Raw genomic sequence first — 14,582 nt, forward strand, 5'->3', positions numbered from 1 at the left:
TAACTTGGAAAGCCTGGTAAATTCCAGTTTCCTACATTATACAGTGTTATGTTTTAGTCTGGTTATGCGGTCTTGATAGAACAACATCTTGATGAAAGTCTGGGGTCAGCTTCTAATCAAGAAACTCTTATGGTGCATGAAGTTTTTGCTTGTTTTGCTTTTCCTTGCCTAAAAGAGCACTTTGCCCCATATCCTGCTTCTGTTAACACTGTGAGTTGATTATTTGGATCCAGCGGGGCCTTCTGAATAGTCTGAAATGTGAAAACAGTGCAGTTCATAATGTGAAATATTTTGTGAGCAAGGCTTGGTTTTGAGTTAGTTGATTTCATGAGATTGTGCTGGTAGACTAATACATCCAGTGCGGGGAAATGAAGGTTACTCTGAGAGCCTAGCACACGTTTATTCCTGGTATAGCCCTATTGCTAAGGGGAACTTTGTCTGCTCTCTGTAAAAAAGTGTAATTCTCTAACATTGGAGGGTTTGAAATAGTTGTCTTAGCATAGCAATATTATAATATTATACATGTAATTTTATTTGCCCTCTCCTTTTTAAGCAAAAGAAGAAAAACCCCAAGATTTAATGTTCTAATTTCTGTGTACTGAGCTCACTGTTCTTTTCTATAATTAATTACCCTGTCTGCAGAGTTGACAGTGAAACAACACCTCTCTACACCCATATGCCTAACACTTATATTTTGTATGCACCTGTTTCAGTAGCTTTGCAAAATAGTATCATTATTCTAAATTTCATATTGCCTATTGCAAAATGGAGTTTTCAAGCTTTTATAAATCTGTTGCTTTATAACTGGTTTGAAGAGAAGTCCTCAGTGAAAACAAGCCACCTGGAGAATTTCATCATGAAAAATTCATTTGCTTTCTGAGCTACACATGTACAAAGAAAATGTCTTTAAAAATTGTTGTCTTGATAGGAACTGTATTTATAAATAGGCAGAAAGATCTTGATTAAAAAAAAAGGTGAAATTAAATTTGGACAGAAACAAAATATGGAAAAAATCCATTCGGAAAGAAATTTTCAGAAATAAGGACTTGAGCCAGAACTTAGAGGAGTCAGTGGAAAATCTCTTCTTGGCTTTGTTGCTTTTGCACGAGACCATGAAGCCTCATTCTGGCAAAATCCTGGGCATGTGCTTGACATTAATTTCCAGAGTAATCCCTCCGAAGCTACTATGCTAAAGTTAAGCATATGTTTAATATACTTTACTTGTTCGAGATCTAAATAAATGGATAAGAGGAAAAAGCTAAACTCTCAGTGTAATTTCAATGATAGTTTCTGCTACTAGTAAAGTTAAAATAAGAGAGAATGTCTGTATTGTACAGGTATAGAAGCCTTTATGGTTAGAAAAAGAGCTATGTCAGGTCCAATATCGCTGGGATATTTTTGGGAGAAGAGTAAAACTGATAAGTATCATCCCTACCTGCTGGGCTAGTAGCCTGTGAGTTTTATATGCTCCTCTTCCCAGAGTTTTTTGCCTTTCATTAAGTGCAATTTTTAAGGGATAATGTGGTAGTCTTCTGTCCCCTTGCCTTCACCTTTCTATGTTTCTATAATCTGAACACATTTTTTAGATTATTTTAATGTTTTGCAACTATACTTCTCTTTTTCTTTATTGCTTAGCAGACAGCTGGAAAATATATACTGAAACATGCTTTTGGCAGTCATCACGGCTGTGATCATAAAAACTAAATTCAGGATGAAAGAGAAGGTTAAGTAAAATGCAGATAAAAAGAAAGAGAAACAGAAAACATGGCAAAGGCTGGATTGCTAATATTTTGTAAAACAATCCAAGCAGCCTTAAGATTGTCTTTTAATGCAAAAATATATTCATTTGCTAGAAAAGGATTTTCTTTCATATTGTGTGATTAAATGAGAATGAATCACTGGATCATAAGGTGTAAGGATTTTAATAAAAACAGGGAATATTGGGTTGCTTCCTAAAGGGTTCAGTTTATTTCTCCCTTGGAGTCATGTGGTCTTGATTTTGTTTGTGAACTGTGCCAGACTGGTCCTTTTTCATACATTTTTGAATATCTGCAAATGCTATTCCTTTAGTTAGGCGCAGAAGTGTGTTTTAGATCTAAGAATTTAGTGAACAGAACCAAGAAAAATATTTTTGTGACCTGGCGATGACCTCCGTAGGGCCCGAGTCTCTCAGTGAGGGACATCGTGTGTGTTTGTGGGCATATACATCTCTCACACACACAGTGCTTGCAAGCAGAGCCAGGAAAGGATTTTCCATCCACACTACTCAGTACTGTTTGACGAATTACTGACCTTGTCTTAAGAGATAGTCAAATGCGTATTGGATCACAGAATCACAGAATGGTTGAGGTTGGAAGGGACCTCTGGAGATCATCTAGTCCAACCCCCCTGCTCAAGCAGGGTCACCTAGAGCACATTGCACAGGATTGCATCCAGGCAGGTTTTGAATATCTCCAGAGAAGGAGACTCCACCACCTCTCTGGGCAACCTCTTCCAGTGCTCTGTCACCCTCACAGTGAAGAAGTTTTTCCTCATGTTCAGATGGAACTGTCTGTGTTTCAGTTTGTGCCCGTTGCCTCGCGTCCTATCACTCGGCACCACTGAGAAGGATCAGGCACCACATCTTTCCCCCTCCTTGATTGGAGTAATTATTTCCTAGACTTGCTTTTCCCTTCATTAGGAAGTGCAATGTCCTTGAATGCTTCTCTCACAAATGTGTCCATAGTAACCTAGACCTCTGAGAGAAAGGCTGCATGGGTAAGCAGAGGGGTAGTCCAAGGATTAAAGAAGAAAAAAAGGGGAATACTTTGAGAAAAAGCAAAGATAAGAATGATTCATCAATTTATCAAGAATGATTCATCATTATCTTGTGTCTCTTTGTAATGTGAGTTTGATCTAGACGGTAGGTAAAATTGCAGCTTTCCAGCAATGAATGGGGAAGCCTGGTTCTGACATGAGCCCAGTAATGTTTTGTGGTCAACATCTGCAAGGACGGTGGTAAAAGAGCCAAGTGGGAACCTTGAGCTCATTTCCATAATTTTATGTTGATCAGATGTTGTAAATAGTTAACCGTGTGTGCCGCTGTGTATTTTACAGACATGTGCATTTCTGGGACTTTATGGGTACCATGGCAAATTTACTTTGTCTTTAAATTCTCATTTCCAGATAGGATTTTTGCACCATTCTCCTACTTTTTTTTGTAAAGGAATTGTTTGGGCAGCTTTGGTTCATTTCTATTTTGCTTTCAAGGGTTATTTAGCCACCTGCCAGATTAGTTTATCTAAGCGTTCAAGTGAAGGTTCAGGTTTAAAATTAGTAAATGATTCTCCTTGTGTTCTGGTTCTGTCTAGCATTTTCCGCTCAGGTTTCTGAGATGTGTCCTATTTATTCTCTTTGCTCTTCTATGCGAAGAGGCAATTGGTGATGATGTTCAAAAATGTGAGAAAAAGACTGATGTTAAACAGAGATGGTTCAAAGTCTTATAATTCATACTACCTCTCTTCCACACATACAAAATATTTTTGTGTCCTAGAGCTATTTCTTAATAGTAGTCTCCTAGAGATATTACTTAATTATAATGACAGGACAAAGAGAAATTTTCCTTCAAAATGGCTTTTCAGTAAAGGCTTCAGTTTTCATTTAAATTCATAGTTTCAATGAAGGGGTCTGCTTTCCATGGGATTTATTTTCTTCAGCTCAAAAAGCCCCAAATGCCTGAAACTTCAAAAAAAAAATATTGCCGTAGTGCTTTGCAGGAGATGCCTTTTGGCTGTGTTATGCTCTCCTCTGTGGGCTGGCTAGTTAGCTACTTCATGGAGTCTTTAGCCATTAAGAGTGATACACTAGGTATGAGAAATTCATACATAATTTCAACCATCTTAGAATATTTAATATTTGTTGATAAACAGAGGCACAAAATGCATGAAATTGGCTTTTTAAAAAGTGCTAGACCTTATTTTCTTCTTTGTTATATCTCCCTAGCCTTTTACAACTGCATAAAATTTATATAACATGCTACAAATCTGGAAGGTAGGTCACAGTTTTCCTTTTACTTTCACTGCTTCAGTATTGGTCTGAATTACTGAAGTATGACAAAATATTTCAGTTGCTAGTGTCATATTACCTTTTCTTTAAATATAAATGGCTATACAGGCGACATGGGGAACATGCTCAGACTGAAGCTTGGTACCACTGATATCAGTAACAAAAGTCCTTCTGCTCTTATTAATGAAGGAACTTGCCCTTAGATAACGGACAAGAAAATGTATAATTTCACTAACATGATGTTTCCTCCTGCATTGGCAAGAAAGGGCCTCTCATGTACTGCTACTAACATGAAAGAGAAAGAAAGTTTCAAGTGGGATGAAAGAGACCACACAAAAATGGATTTGCTGTAGCTTTTCGTATTGCTCTGAGGAAGAAAAAGAATTAGACAGTACTGGGAGGAGCTGCTCAGTTTCTGATCCTGCTTGTGGTTGCACTTTGATGTACTTGGTGTAATGGAGGCATGGGTGGTTTGATTGGAGGAAATAACTATTATCCAACCTTTTGTAAAGAACATGCCTTGTTATTTTTAAATAACTTTTCTGCTTGCCGGCACTTAGAAGAATAAATCCTAGGAAGGTTTATTTTATATCAAATTGCAGAAAGCTCTATTGCCATATATAGAGCTTATTATAAAATTTCTAGTTGCTCAGCTGCTAGTTCACTTGCTGCACTTTTAGCTGCCATTCAGGAACAGGACTGTGATTTCTGTTGTCCTTGACTGTAGATCATATGGCCAACAGTTACCTGGTTCTCCCTCAAGAACAAAGGCAATCAAGTTTTAGTGCTGGTTATCATATAGCATTCATACCTTAAATGCAGAAACCTAAGAGAATATTAGCTGCTAAAATCAGGCTGGAGTTGAAGTGGAGCAAGAGAAGAGATCACAGTAAACTACTTTTTAATCTGGGCTTCACATAGTTTACCAGGTTTTTAAGCCCACAATGCTGCTGCTGTTTGTTTCCAGAAAAAAAATAGTTGACTTCTAAAAGGAGGGAGTTCTGAGTTTTTTTAATTCTTTTCCTTCATATCAAAAGGGTGATACTAAAATAATATTAGGAATAAAAGAAGCTAGCTGGGTATTTCCTAATTCCTGAGGATACTGACATAAATCAGGTCATTTATGTTCTGACATAAATGATGGCCTCTCTTAGTCATCACAAGTCAGCCTTTCGTATTTTTTCCAGAAAGGAGCAATCTAACAGCATAGCAAGCTTTTGCAGTTTGCCCACTCCTTTCTTCCTGTAATTCATTTCAAAAGGGCACATTATAAATTTTTCTGTAAACTTCCTGGCCAATTATCACAGAAGCAAAGATCAGGGCTCATCTAAGCAAGGAAAGCTAAACAAATATGTCAAAGCAAAAGCCACTCTTATTCTGTAACATGTTGTCTACATGGGGGGGCTTGTTACACACGTATATTTATGAGGAGATTTATCCCTCTCCATCTGTTAGCAATGGCCAATGCACTTGAGTGTCATCTAAGTGAATCACAAGTCTGCAACGCCCACAGATTTTGTCACACCTTTGTGACAGAACAATAGTGGAATAAAATAATGTTCCAGTGCCAAAAAAGAAGGAGGGTCCGGTATATGCAGCCTCAGTGGGGTAACAAGTGCCATTGCGATGCCTAGGAAAGACTCCTGGAAATCAAGGGAAGAAGTCTGAGGACAGTAAATGGGATTTTACTATAGCTACTCCTTTATCCTTAAACACAAAGAATGTATTTCCCCAGGACCCAAAAGGTCCTCCTGATGGAAATTACAACCTTTTTATGTCATAAATAACTCTCCTCCAAGGAGAGAAAACATGAGGAGTTGTGGTCGATGAAAATGAGTGCTGTGAAGGCACTTCCTTTGCACATGCATCACACAGCCATGTGGCTCTGGGCCCAAGGTAACTCAGCCCTGAAAGCTGCTCCAGCTTGCTTTCTTCCCAGAATGTGGCCTGCCAGCGAGTACCGGGACATGACACCATGGGGGAGGAATCATGGCCTGACTTTACTCTCTCCTCCTTCTTCGCATTTGTTTTCTGCCCTGGGCACTGCTGCAGCAACAGTCCCCATGCGCTCTGGCCTGGAAATCGCCCAGGAGAGGCTGCTTCCTGCGCTTCGGTTCTCCTGGCCACCCGCTTGGCTCAGAGAAGCTGCATGGCAAAGTTGCGTTGGGCCTGTATACTGCAAAAACTGCTGTATACAGCAAAAGAATCATCTTTGTCTTTTCCTTTATTTTTTGTTTGCTTCCAGTAAAAAGGGAGAGCTACTTCTGTTTCTTTGCTGTCTTTGTCCAGCATTTCTGCCTACCTCTTTCACTTTAGAGTCTGGGCTCTGGATAAGAATGGGCTATTCCGCACTTCTGTTTCTTCCCTTCACAAAATCAGGATGAGAACAAAGGAGACCCCCAAGTCCCAAATGTGTCTCCTGCTGGTAACTGGCATTTGAACTGATTTGGCTATGAAATTCCCCATGTATTTATTTAATGCAAAAGGAGTGAAATAGACAAACTCAGTCTTTTTAAACTGCTGTGATGGCTGGCAGATTCTTCTCTCGGTGAAGTTAAAAAGCTGAAGAGATAAAGCTCGTCAAATGAACTCGAGAAGGAACTATCATAAATACACATCTAAATTATATATAAATTTTCTCTTCATCAGAAGGCTTATTTTGATGATAAATTCACTGATTAAAGAAGTGTCTTTGCTCTATGTGCCAGCCAAAACTGGAGGGGTACAGTGAGTGTCTTTGAAATGAAAATTCACTTGGTCACACACAGTTATAAATAGAAACATTCACTATTTTACTGAGCGCAGTGGGAAAGATGAATAGAATCCGCTGTACTCCGCAGCCAGTGTCCCAGGGGATATGTGGAGAGTTGCTTGTGTCGTCTCTGAACTTGCAGTATCCTTCACAAAGGATCCCAGGGTGTGTTCTGGTTCATTTTTTTCCCTACCAGTGACAGCGAAAACCTGGGAGATGAAAAGACTGTGCATGTTCCATACGCTGCCACTGACTGGTACGGGTGGTTCAGGACACGTCATTTACTATTTTGTTTTCTTAGTAACCTCATCTTCAGTGCTGAGCTAACAATACCTGCCATTGTAAAAATATAATGAAATTTGATAAATGAAAAGTCCGACTGATTTTTCCTAGAGCATGAAAAATGCAAGGTAAAACCAATCTGATTAATCTGGTTGTATAAACAGGCATTTGTTACGTCTAAAATTTTGATTTTTTTATTCTGTTTGGAACTTCAAAGACTACTTTTTAATACATTTACATAATTTCTCATTTTTCTAAAAGTCAGGACTTCATACTGACTTCACATTTTGGTGTTGCTTATTAAGTTGAGGGTTTTGATTAAATAAGTAAATTTGATTTGCTTTACAAATTATTTGTTGTAATTTAAAGAGTCATCATTAATTCAGATTCATAGCACGATCGGTTCATGTGCAATAACAAAAATCTAGTAGACAGAAAGCTGTATTCTATCATCTACTAAAGTAAGTGGGCTTTACCCAAAATACCTAATTCAGTGTAACTAATGCACCCTTCAGTGTGGGCACAAGATGTTGTGGGAAGGTCAGTACTGGAACGTGCCAGGAAAGAGCTGTGCATGGAGATTCATGAAACAGAGCAGATGCTTTGCCTGCTTCTTGTGGGAGGCTGTACCAAGTCCTGTAACTACTGGGTTGAGAGTGGGTTGTTCGAAATCCGAAGAAAGCATCAAGCCACACAGAACCTTTATGGTGGAAATGACAGTCTTGAATATGAAGTAATCTTTCTGGAGTATTTACTTTCCAAGCCAAGGGCATAAGATCCCATTTTGAAGCCCACCTGACAGTCTTTGTACTCAGTAGAATGGAGATCACATCCGAATTTATAAATGCCAAGGTCAGCAGAAACATAGCTGTTCTTTGTGAGGTTTCACTCCTGGTTTAATACACTGCACAGAGTCTGTTATTAACTTTAATTTTAAGCAGTACTGTTCAAATAATTATGAAATTTTCCAGAAACAGTTTGGGACCAGTCTTGAATAATGGCCATGAAAAAAATATATGTACTACTTTGTTTTAAAGCAGCAGCTTGCTAAAAGTTCCTTGAATTTCTGTTCCTCTTGTTTTCTTCTCCAGGTGTTTTCTAGCAGTTAATGGCAAGAATGGGAAGACAGGTTTTTTTAAAAGCCTTCAGTGTTGACCAATTTCTGCTTCCATTTAAGCCAACTGTGAAACTTCTATTAGCTTCTCTTTCAGCAGAGTTAGACCAACACTATATATTTGTAAATTCCATCCTAAACTTATGTAAAGCCTTTATAAGGTTTAGACACTAATACTGCTTTGCAGATCTATCTTTCAACACTGCATTCACACAAGCCATAGAGATCAACATTTCCATTGAAATATTGTTAAGGCAGGTTGCCTACATTTAGTTTCCAGGGTGATAGAAATCTAAATTTTCTAACTCTCTTACTCTTTCTTATCTCACCTCCTCATTTATTCCTTTTTTCCCTCTCTCATTTTTTTCGTATTCAAAGGAGAAATCCATTTTATAATCCTTGGACTGCCATGTAGTCTCTGGAGAATTTCTTTCTCTTTGAACTACTGACAAAATTGTAGAGCATATGAAAGTCCCCAAACACATTTAGATTAATGAATTTCTTGGCAGCAGGAGTTCTGGGATTTTCAATACTGTGTATCTACAAGAACATTTTACTGGTTTCCATATTTAAAAATGACAAGCAACTGTAAGTAATCAAAAGCACGAAGTCTATTACAGAAACATTGCTTGCTTTTCCATAAGAAATACAGGAAAACAGAAGGAGGGCTCTATTTTTTAAGGGTATTTCAGGCTTGTTTGCAAAACAGTTCATTAAGCACTTAAACTTTCCAGCGGTTGTTTTTTCTTCCATATGGGTATGACTTCCATAACTGAACTATTATGCATTTTAAGGTTAACTACTTAATGTTAGAGCATGCCTAGTGGAATGACATTTTCTTGACTCATAGACCTAGACTATGACATTACTTAGACTCATAGTATATAATTAGTAGCTGCTAAACTTTTTGTACCTATATTTTAGAAAATTACTGTCTTTACAAATCAAATGTGTTTTAACATGCTTTTGAATTTAACAGGAGAGATACAGTCTGACCTGAAAATGGCAGCGGTTAGTTACCTTTAATTGAACAATCTGTCTAATATTAATCGTGTTCATTCTGTTTCTAGGAAACTACAAAAGACCTTGGCTGACAGTAGCTGCAGAAGTGAATAGTAACATTTCACTATGTTTGCCAGTTTGTCACCAGAAAAGTGATATTTTAAAATACTTTTTCCTCAATCATTTATCAGCTTCTAATGTACCATGGAGTCAATCTAGGAGGATGTAAAAGCCTTTTAAAAGTGATAATGATGCAATGGCTTATACTTCACCAGAGGAATTAAGATATTTAAAGACTTGATTGCTGCGTTTAATTTCTTGCGACTTGCCCCAAAAGATGTTAGTATCCACCCATTCATTTGTTATCCCAGACCATTTCTAGCAATGAGCTATTTTGATAGGAAAGGGGAATCAGAATTTGAGATGAGCTGCCTCAGTTTTCCTTTTAGTTGATGATAATATTACTGTATTGTATGTATATAATGATGGATTTACATGGCATATAGGGTTTTCTTGAATAACTCTCACAGCATTTCTAATGATAGGTGATACTATATTTTCTTTACAGATGAGGAGAATGAGTCACAAAGACTTCAAACTCCTCTCTTCAGCAGTAGGCTTTCACTCGGAGTGATGCCAATCTTTAGGTATACCCAACTTAGATTGAATGCGTAGGGGGTTGCGACCGGGCGTTTAAACTCAGAACACTGACAGTCACATCCCATACTTGAAAATCTGTGTTCAAGAGGAAAAAGCCACACAAATTGTGGGGCTTTGTGTAGACCTGGGAAAAGATGCCATTTTGTTCTGAACCCGTTACAAAGTATTATTGCCTGATTATTCCCATCTTTTTTCTGTATTGCCTTTTTCCCCTCAATTAGGATCCCCTGCTTTGGGGGGCTTCCAGGGGCTTGGGAGATTGGCCAGCAGTGACAGGGAAGCAACGAATTCATCTACACAGCTCCTGACTTACAACCAACAGAGTAGCTACACTGGAGACTCATCCGCAGCAATCTGAAGATCCCTGTGGGTCAATCTACTGTTAAGCTGTGTTGTGTGAAAGAAATGGATTTTGTTGATCCCTCAGTATCTGGGTTGAAATTATATGTAAACATTTATAAATGTCATCTTCATTGTTACACAAAACAATTACTTTTGCTATTGTGAATGAGAGATTATCTTTTAGAAAGGTAGTATTAGAAAATTGATAATGGTACTTAAATAAGAATTTTAAATATTAAAGCAACAGAAAGTTCCTTTCTTTTTATCATATCTTGGACCTTGGGAATCCATTAAAACTTTTCTTTTTTTGTATGTGTGTGTGGGTCAAATAAACAAGAAAAAAACAGTTTATCTTCATGCTTCTCCCTTAAAGCCCCCTTCAATTCTCTGCAGTGAAACAGGAGCACTTTTACTGGTTTGGAGGAACTATTAAAAAAATTACATTTGCATCCAATTGAAATTTACAGAGTCTTTTCGTAAAAAATAAATCCTGTGAGCAAATTATAATTAGAGAATCCTGTGAGGGAGGTCTGTATTAAATGACTCATGAAGGATTAATGGGAGGAGCAGCTATTCCTCTTGCTGAGTAGCATGCTAGCAGCAAGGGACAAAAGGCTATATTCCCCATGGGATGGGCTGTTTTCCAGAGAAGCCTGAAGCTTTTCAAAGAGGTCTAGCAGGAGCTGTTGAATGACTAAATCCTGAAACCCATAAGATGGGAAGTAGTCTTTCAGTTGTCATGCTCTCAGGTTGACCAAAGCGGACTTAAGGACCAGACGATGGGCATCCTCAGCACTTGAGATATCCGTGTTAGTCCATGCAGTGGAGGACAAGGAATCAATTCCTTCAGAAGCATTGGTGGGCCTGGGATGCTGACTGCATAACAACTGCATGACAGATTCAGTCACTAAAACGCAGGCAGTTGGTCTTGCTTAACTCAGCCTAACAGTGCAATGGGTGTTTTCTGTTGGCCTCAGTTAGTCTGTCCTCCAGGTTAGACATTATTGTCCTGGAGAAAAAGATAATTGGAGAGGATTTAGGTAAAAACAGCTCACAAAAGGATTTCCAGAAGGTACATCCTGAGTTGCAGATTTTACTCTAGCATAAAAGACAGAAATGCAAATGCAAATTAAAGGCTTCATTAACTGCAAAATCGTATCAGTGGATGCCTGTGGATGCTCCCTCAGCTTTTTCAGTACTGTGGTGATAACTAATGATTTTAGCAGCATTGTCTCCTTTTCCAGAACAGACTCCCTGACCTGGCCCACGATGGGCAAGGACAACTAAAAATGAGCGAGTTGCTAAGTCCCCTGCAGACTGCTTGTAGCATGAATTTGTTTCTGCTGAAATAAACAGTACAAATGCAGTTTGTTTCCCTTGGAGCAGCTGCCAAGCTTAGATGTGAGAAGGCTCTTTTTCTCCATTGTTCTTTCAGAGGTATAGTATAGTGCTGAGATGAGGAAGAGTTTTCCTGTAATGATAGCATACAGTCTGCTATACATTGAGAAGGAACAAGGAACCCTATATTTCTCTGGTTGCTGTGGCTAGAGGTAAGAAAATAGGAAGCACTGGGGAATTGGTAGAGGACAGGTTCCTACATCAGGTTCCACCTCGCCTTGTTTTCAGCAAGCAGAAGCAGATACTTCAGAGAAATGTATAAGAAAATGCCCATGGAAGCTAAAATATGAATACGAAGTTAAGCTTTTAAGCAGCTTTGTTATTCAGCACTGTTATCTTTCCTTTTTATTTCTTTCCCATTCACTTTTGGTTTAGTTTTTCAACTTTTATCGTTAACAAAACTTGGAGTTCTGCTGACAAACAGAATTCTTTGACCACTGATTTCACAGTTCATGTTATGTGTAAATTTTTTTTCTTTATTTGTCCAAAAGTTATCATTGTTTCTTTTCACTGAATGTTACCTTATTTTGTGGTATAGAGAAATATTACATTCCAGACAGATTCTTCCATGCCACAATGTATGGAATATGTAAATGTTCTCTTTTATAATTCTTCTTTCTAAGGAAAATAGGGCTGATCTACTTAGTCTCTTTTCATAGGAGATTTTTTCCATGTTGCCAGTGACTCTCTTTACCTCTTCCTGAACTCCTTTTAGCTCTCAATACCCTTTTTGAGATGGGCCAATAGTACTGCAGTTATGCTATAGATGAGGCTGTACTCTTGGTTTGCTATAGACTTTGTGCTTATTTTCACAAACCCTTTTAAACACTGCTAATGTGTCTTCGGGGCAGGGGGTAAGTAGTACCTAACGGGAAACATATATTTCTATTCCTTCACTTGTAAAATATAAATTCCTGTAAATTCCTTCCTGTAAAATTCAAGTGGGAAGGAAAGGTGATTAATGTACAGGGCTGGGAATCAGGAGAAATGATTTATCCTCCAGGGCTTGCTGGTCATGTCCTACGGAAAACCACAAAAAGCGAAATTTAATCATGTTCATATTTACCACAGCAACAAATTTGGCTGTTAGCTTATGAAACCCTTTTCTCACGAGTAACATATCAATGTATATATGCATGAGTATTGTAATTATGAGTATATGCATAATGTTCAGTGCTGTGTATTCTAATAAATAGTATCCATCCTTTTTAGTGGGATTGGGTTGACTGCATGGTCTGATTACATGTGATGATTAGACCTCTAGTGTACCCTGATATTAACAGATAGGAAGAAATAAGGAATTGGAGGATTTTAGTCACAATGATGGAACTGTTTATGTTGGATAAAACAAATGACTGAAACCAAAAATCTTTTAACTTACCTGTCAAAAATATCAGAGACTAATTCACATGTACAAAAACATCTTAGCTGGAAGGAAAATAGTCATGGTATAAATAGCACTGTCTGCCAGCGTGTTATCACTAGATTAAGGTTAACAAGCACAGACTGAAGAGTTGTAAGTAGATATGGCTATGTGCTTGCTTAACAATTATTTAGGCCTCATTCGTGTTGCACTCTTCCTGGCTTGGATTTGCCCCGTGATAGTCTCAAAGACTATCCCAAAGCATGCTTCAAGCTATGCAAAGCATATCATTAGCATCATGTTTGATTAAAGCTTTTCTAAAAGAAAAATTACATCTAAAAAGGAAGCAGTTAAGAAAGAAGGGCTACAACCCAGAAAACAGCTGTGTTCTTCATTTTAGTTATACAACAATCCTGTTAATTTCATTCAGATATTTACACTTATACTACCACATCTCCGGAATTGGGGCCCAGAACATTGACTTTTTAAAAGATATATCCCGCACACCTCTGTAAGGCTTCTCTTGTGTGTTCTTTATATCTAGGGACATGATAATGTGACTAACGAGCAATTGGGAGTATTGGAATATTTATTTCCAGTTAAGGATGAACTGCCCCTTTTACGAGTCAGGTTACTGCACTTGCTTCATAAACTCTGAACTGAATATCCAAAGCAACTGCTGCATAAGATCTTTCAGAGCGCTGGGAGCAACAGCTGTTTGTTGAGAATGTTGTGGCAGTTGCAGCCTAATGCATCTGTAGTGGGATAAGCTTAACCTAACCTTGGAGAGAACATTAAAAATGAGCATCAGTTTATATATTTACAAGCTTCCTAAACAAGACGTCCTCTTATAATATTGAGGCAACAGTTTCATTAGAAATCAACAGTATTAATGTTAATAGCACTGCTTAGCATTTATTTTGATATACTCTGTTTTCATGTGGTATCTTTTCTCTGCCTTTGGCGAATAGCTGAATAAAAATGGAGTTTAGAAAAAATCTAAATCTGCTTCTCCGAAAGAGGCTTGCAGCTTCCTTGGGAGACTGTGACCAGTCACAGTAATAGTACTGGCCACGTCTCTGGTGCGTGGTGTGATGCAGCCCTTGCATTGCTGTTGTGTGTTATTCTAAGATGTGTTCTTCCTTTTTTGTTGCAGGGGAGCCAGAATTTAAATATGTTGGGAATATGCATGGGAATGAAGCTGTTGGAAGGGAATTGCTCGTCTTCTTGGCTCAGTACCTGTGTAATGAATACCAGAAAGGAAATGAAACTATTATCAACTTGATCCACAGCACACGTATCCATATCATGCCATCTTTGAATCCAGATGGCTTTGAGAAGGCAGCATCCCAGGTTTGTAAGGCTACTGATAATAAGGATAGTTATCAATGTCTATATCAGCCTTAGGATCATAATAGAACTTGAACTAACAATTTTACAAATACTTGAACTTTCACCAGTGTTATGGTGATTGTCAAATGGAACAACGTAACTGCAGTATTTTCTGATAGGAATGTAGCCTTGTTCTGTTTAACAACGCGGGTTATGTACTTAGGCTAGTACTACAAATGGTTTTCAACAAATAGCCATTTCTATTTTAAATGAATTCACTGTATTTTAAAACA

At 38.0% G+C, this 14,582-nt stretch overlaps 1 protein-coding gene across 1 annotated transcript in view; it reads left to right on the plus strand.

Moving 5' to 3' along the window:
- The window catches only part of CPE (carboxypeptidase E), a 61,569-nt gene that overhangs the window by 27,732 nt on the left and 19,255 nt on the right, over positions 1–14,582 (plus strand). Inside the window, exon 2 of the mRNA XM_067297888.1 lies at positions 14,114–14,310. Within this exon, the coding sequence (XP_067153989.1) occupies positions 14,114–14,310 (197 nt within the window). The remainder of the gene's footprint in view (positions 1–14,113; positions 14,311–14,582) is intronic.

The sequence above is a fragment of the Apteryx mantelli genome, chromosome 5 (genome assembly GCF_036417845.1).
Source record: "Apteryx mantelli isolate bAptMan1 chromosome 5, bAptMan1.hap1, whole genome shotgun sequence".
Classification (NCBI taxonomy): Eukaryota; Metazoa; Chordata; class Aves; order Apterygiformes; family Apterygidae; genus Apteryx; species Apteryx mantelli.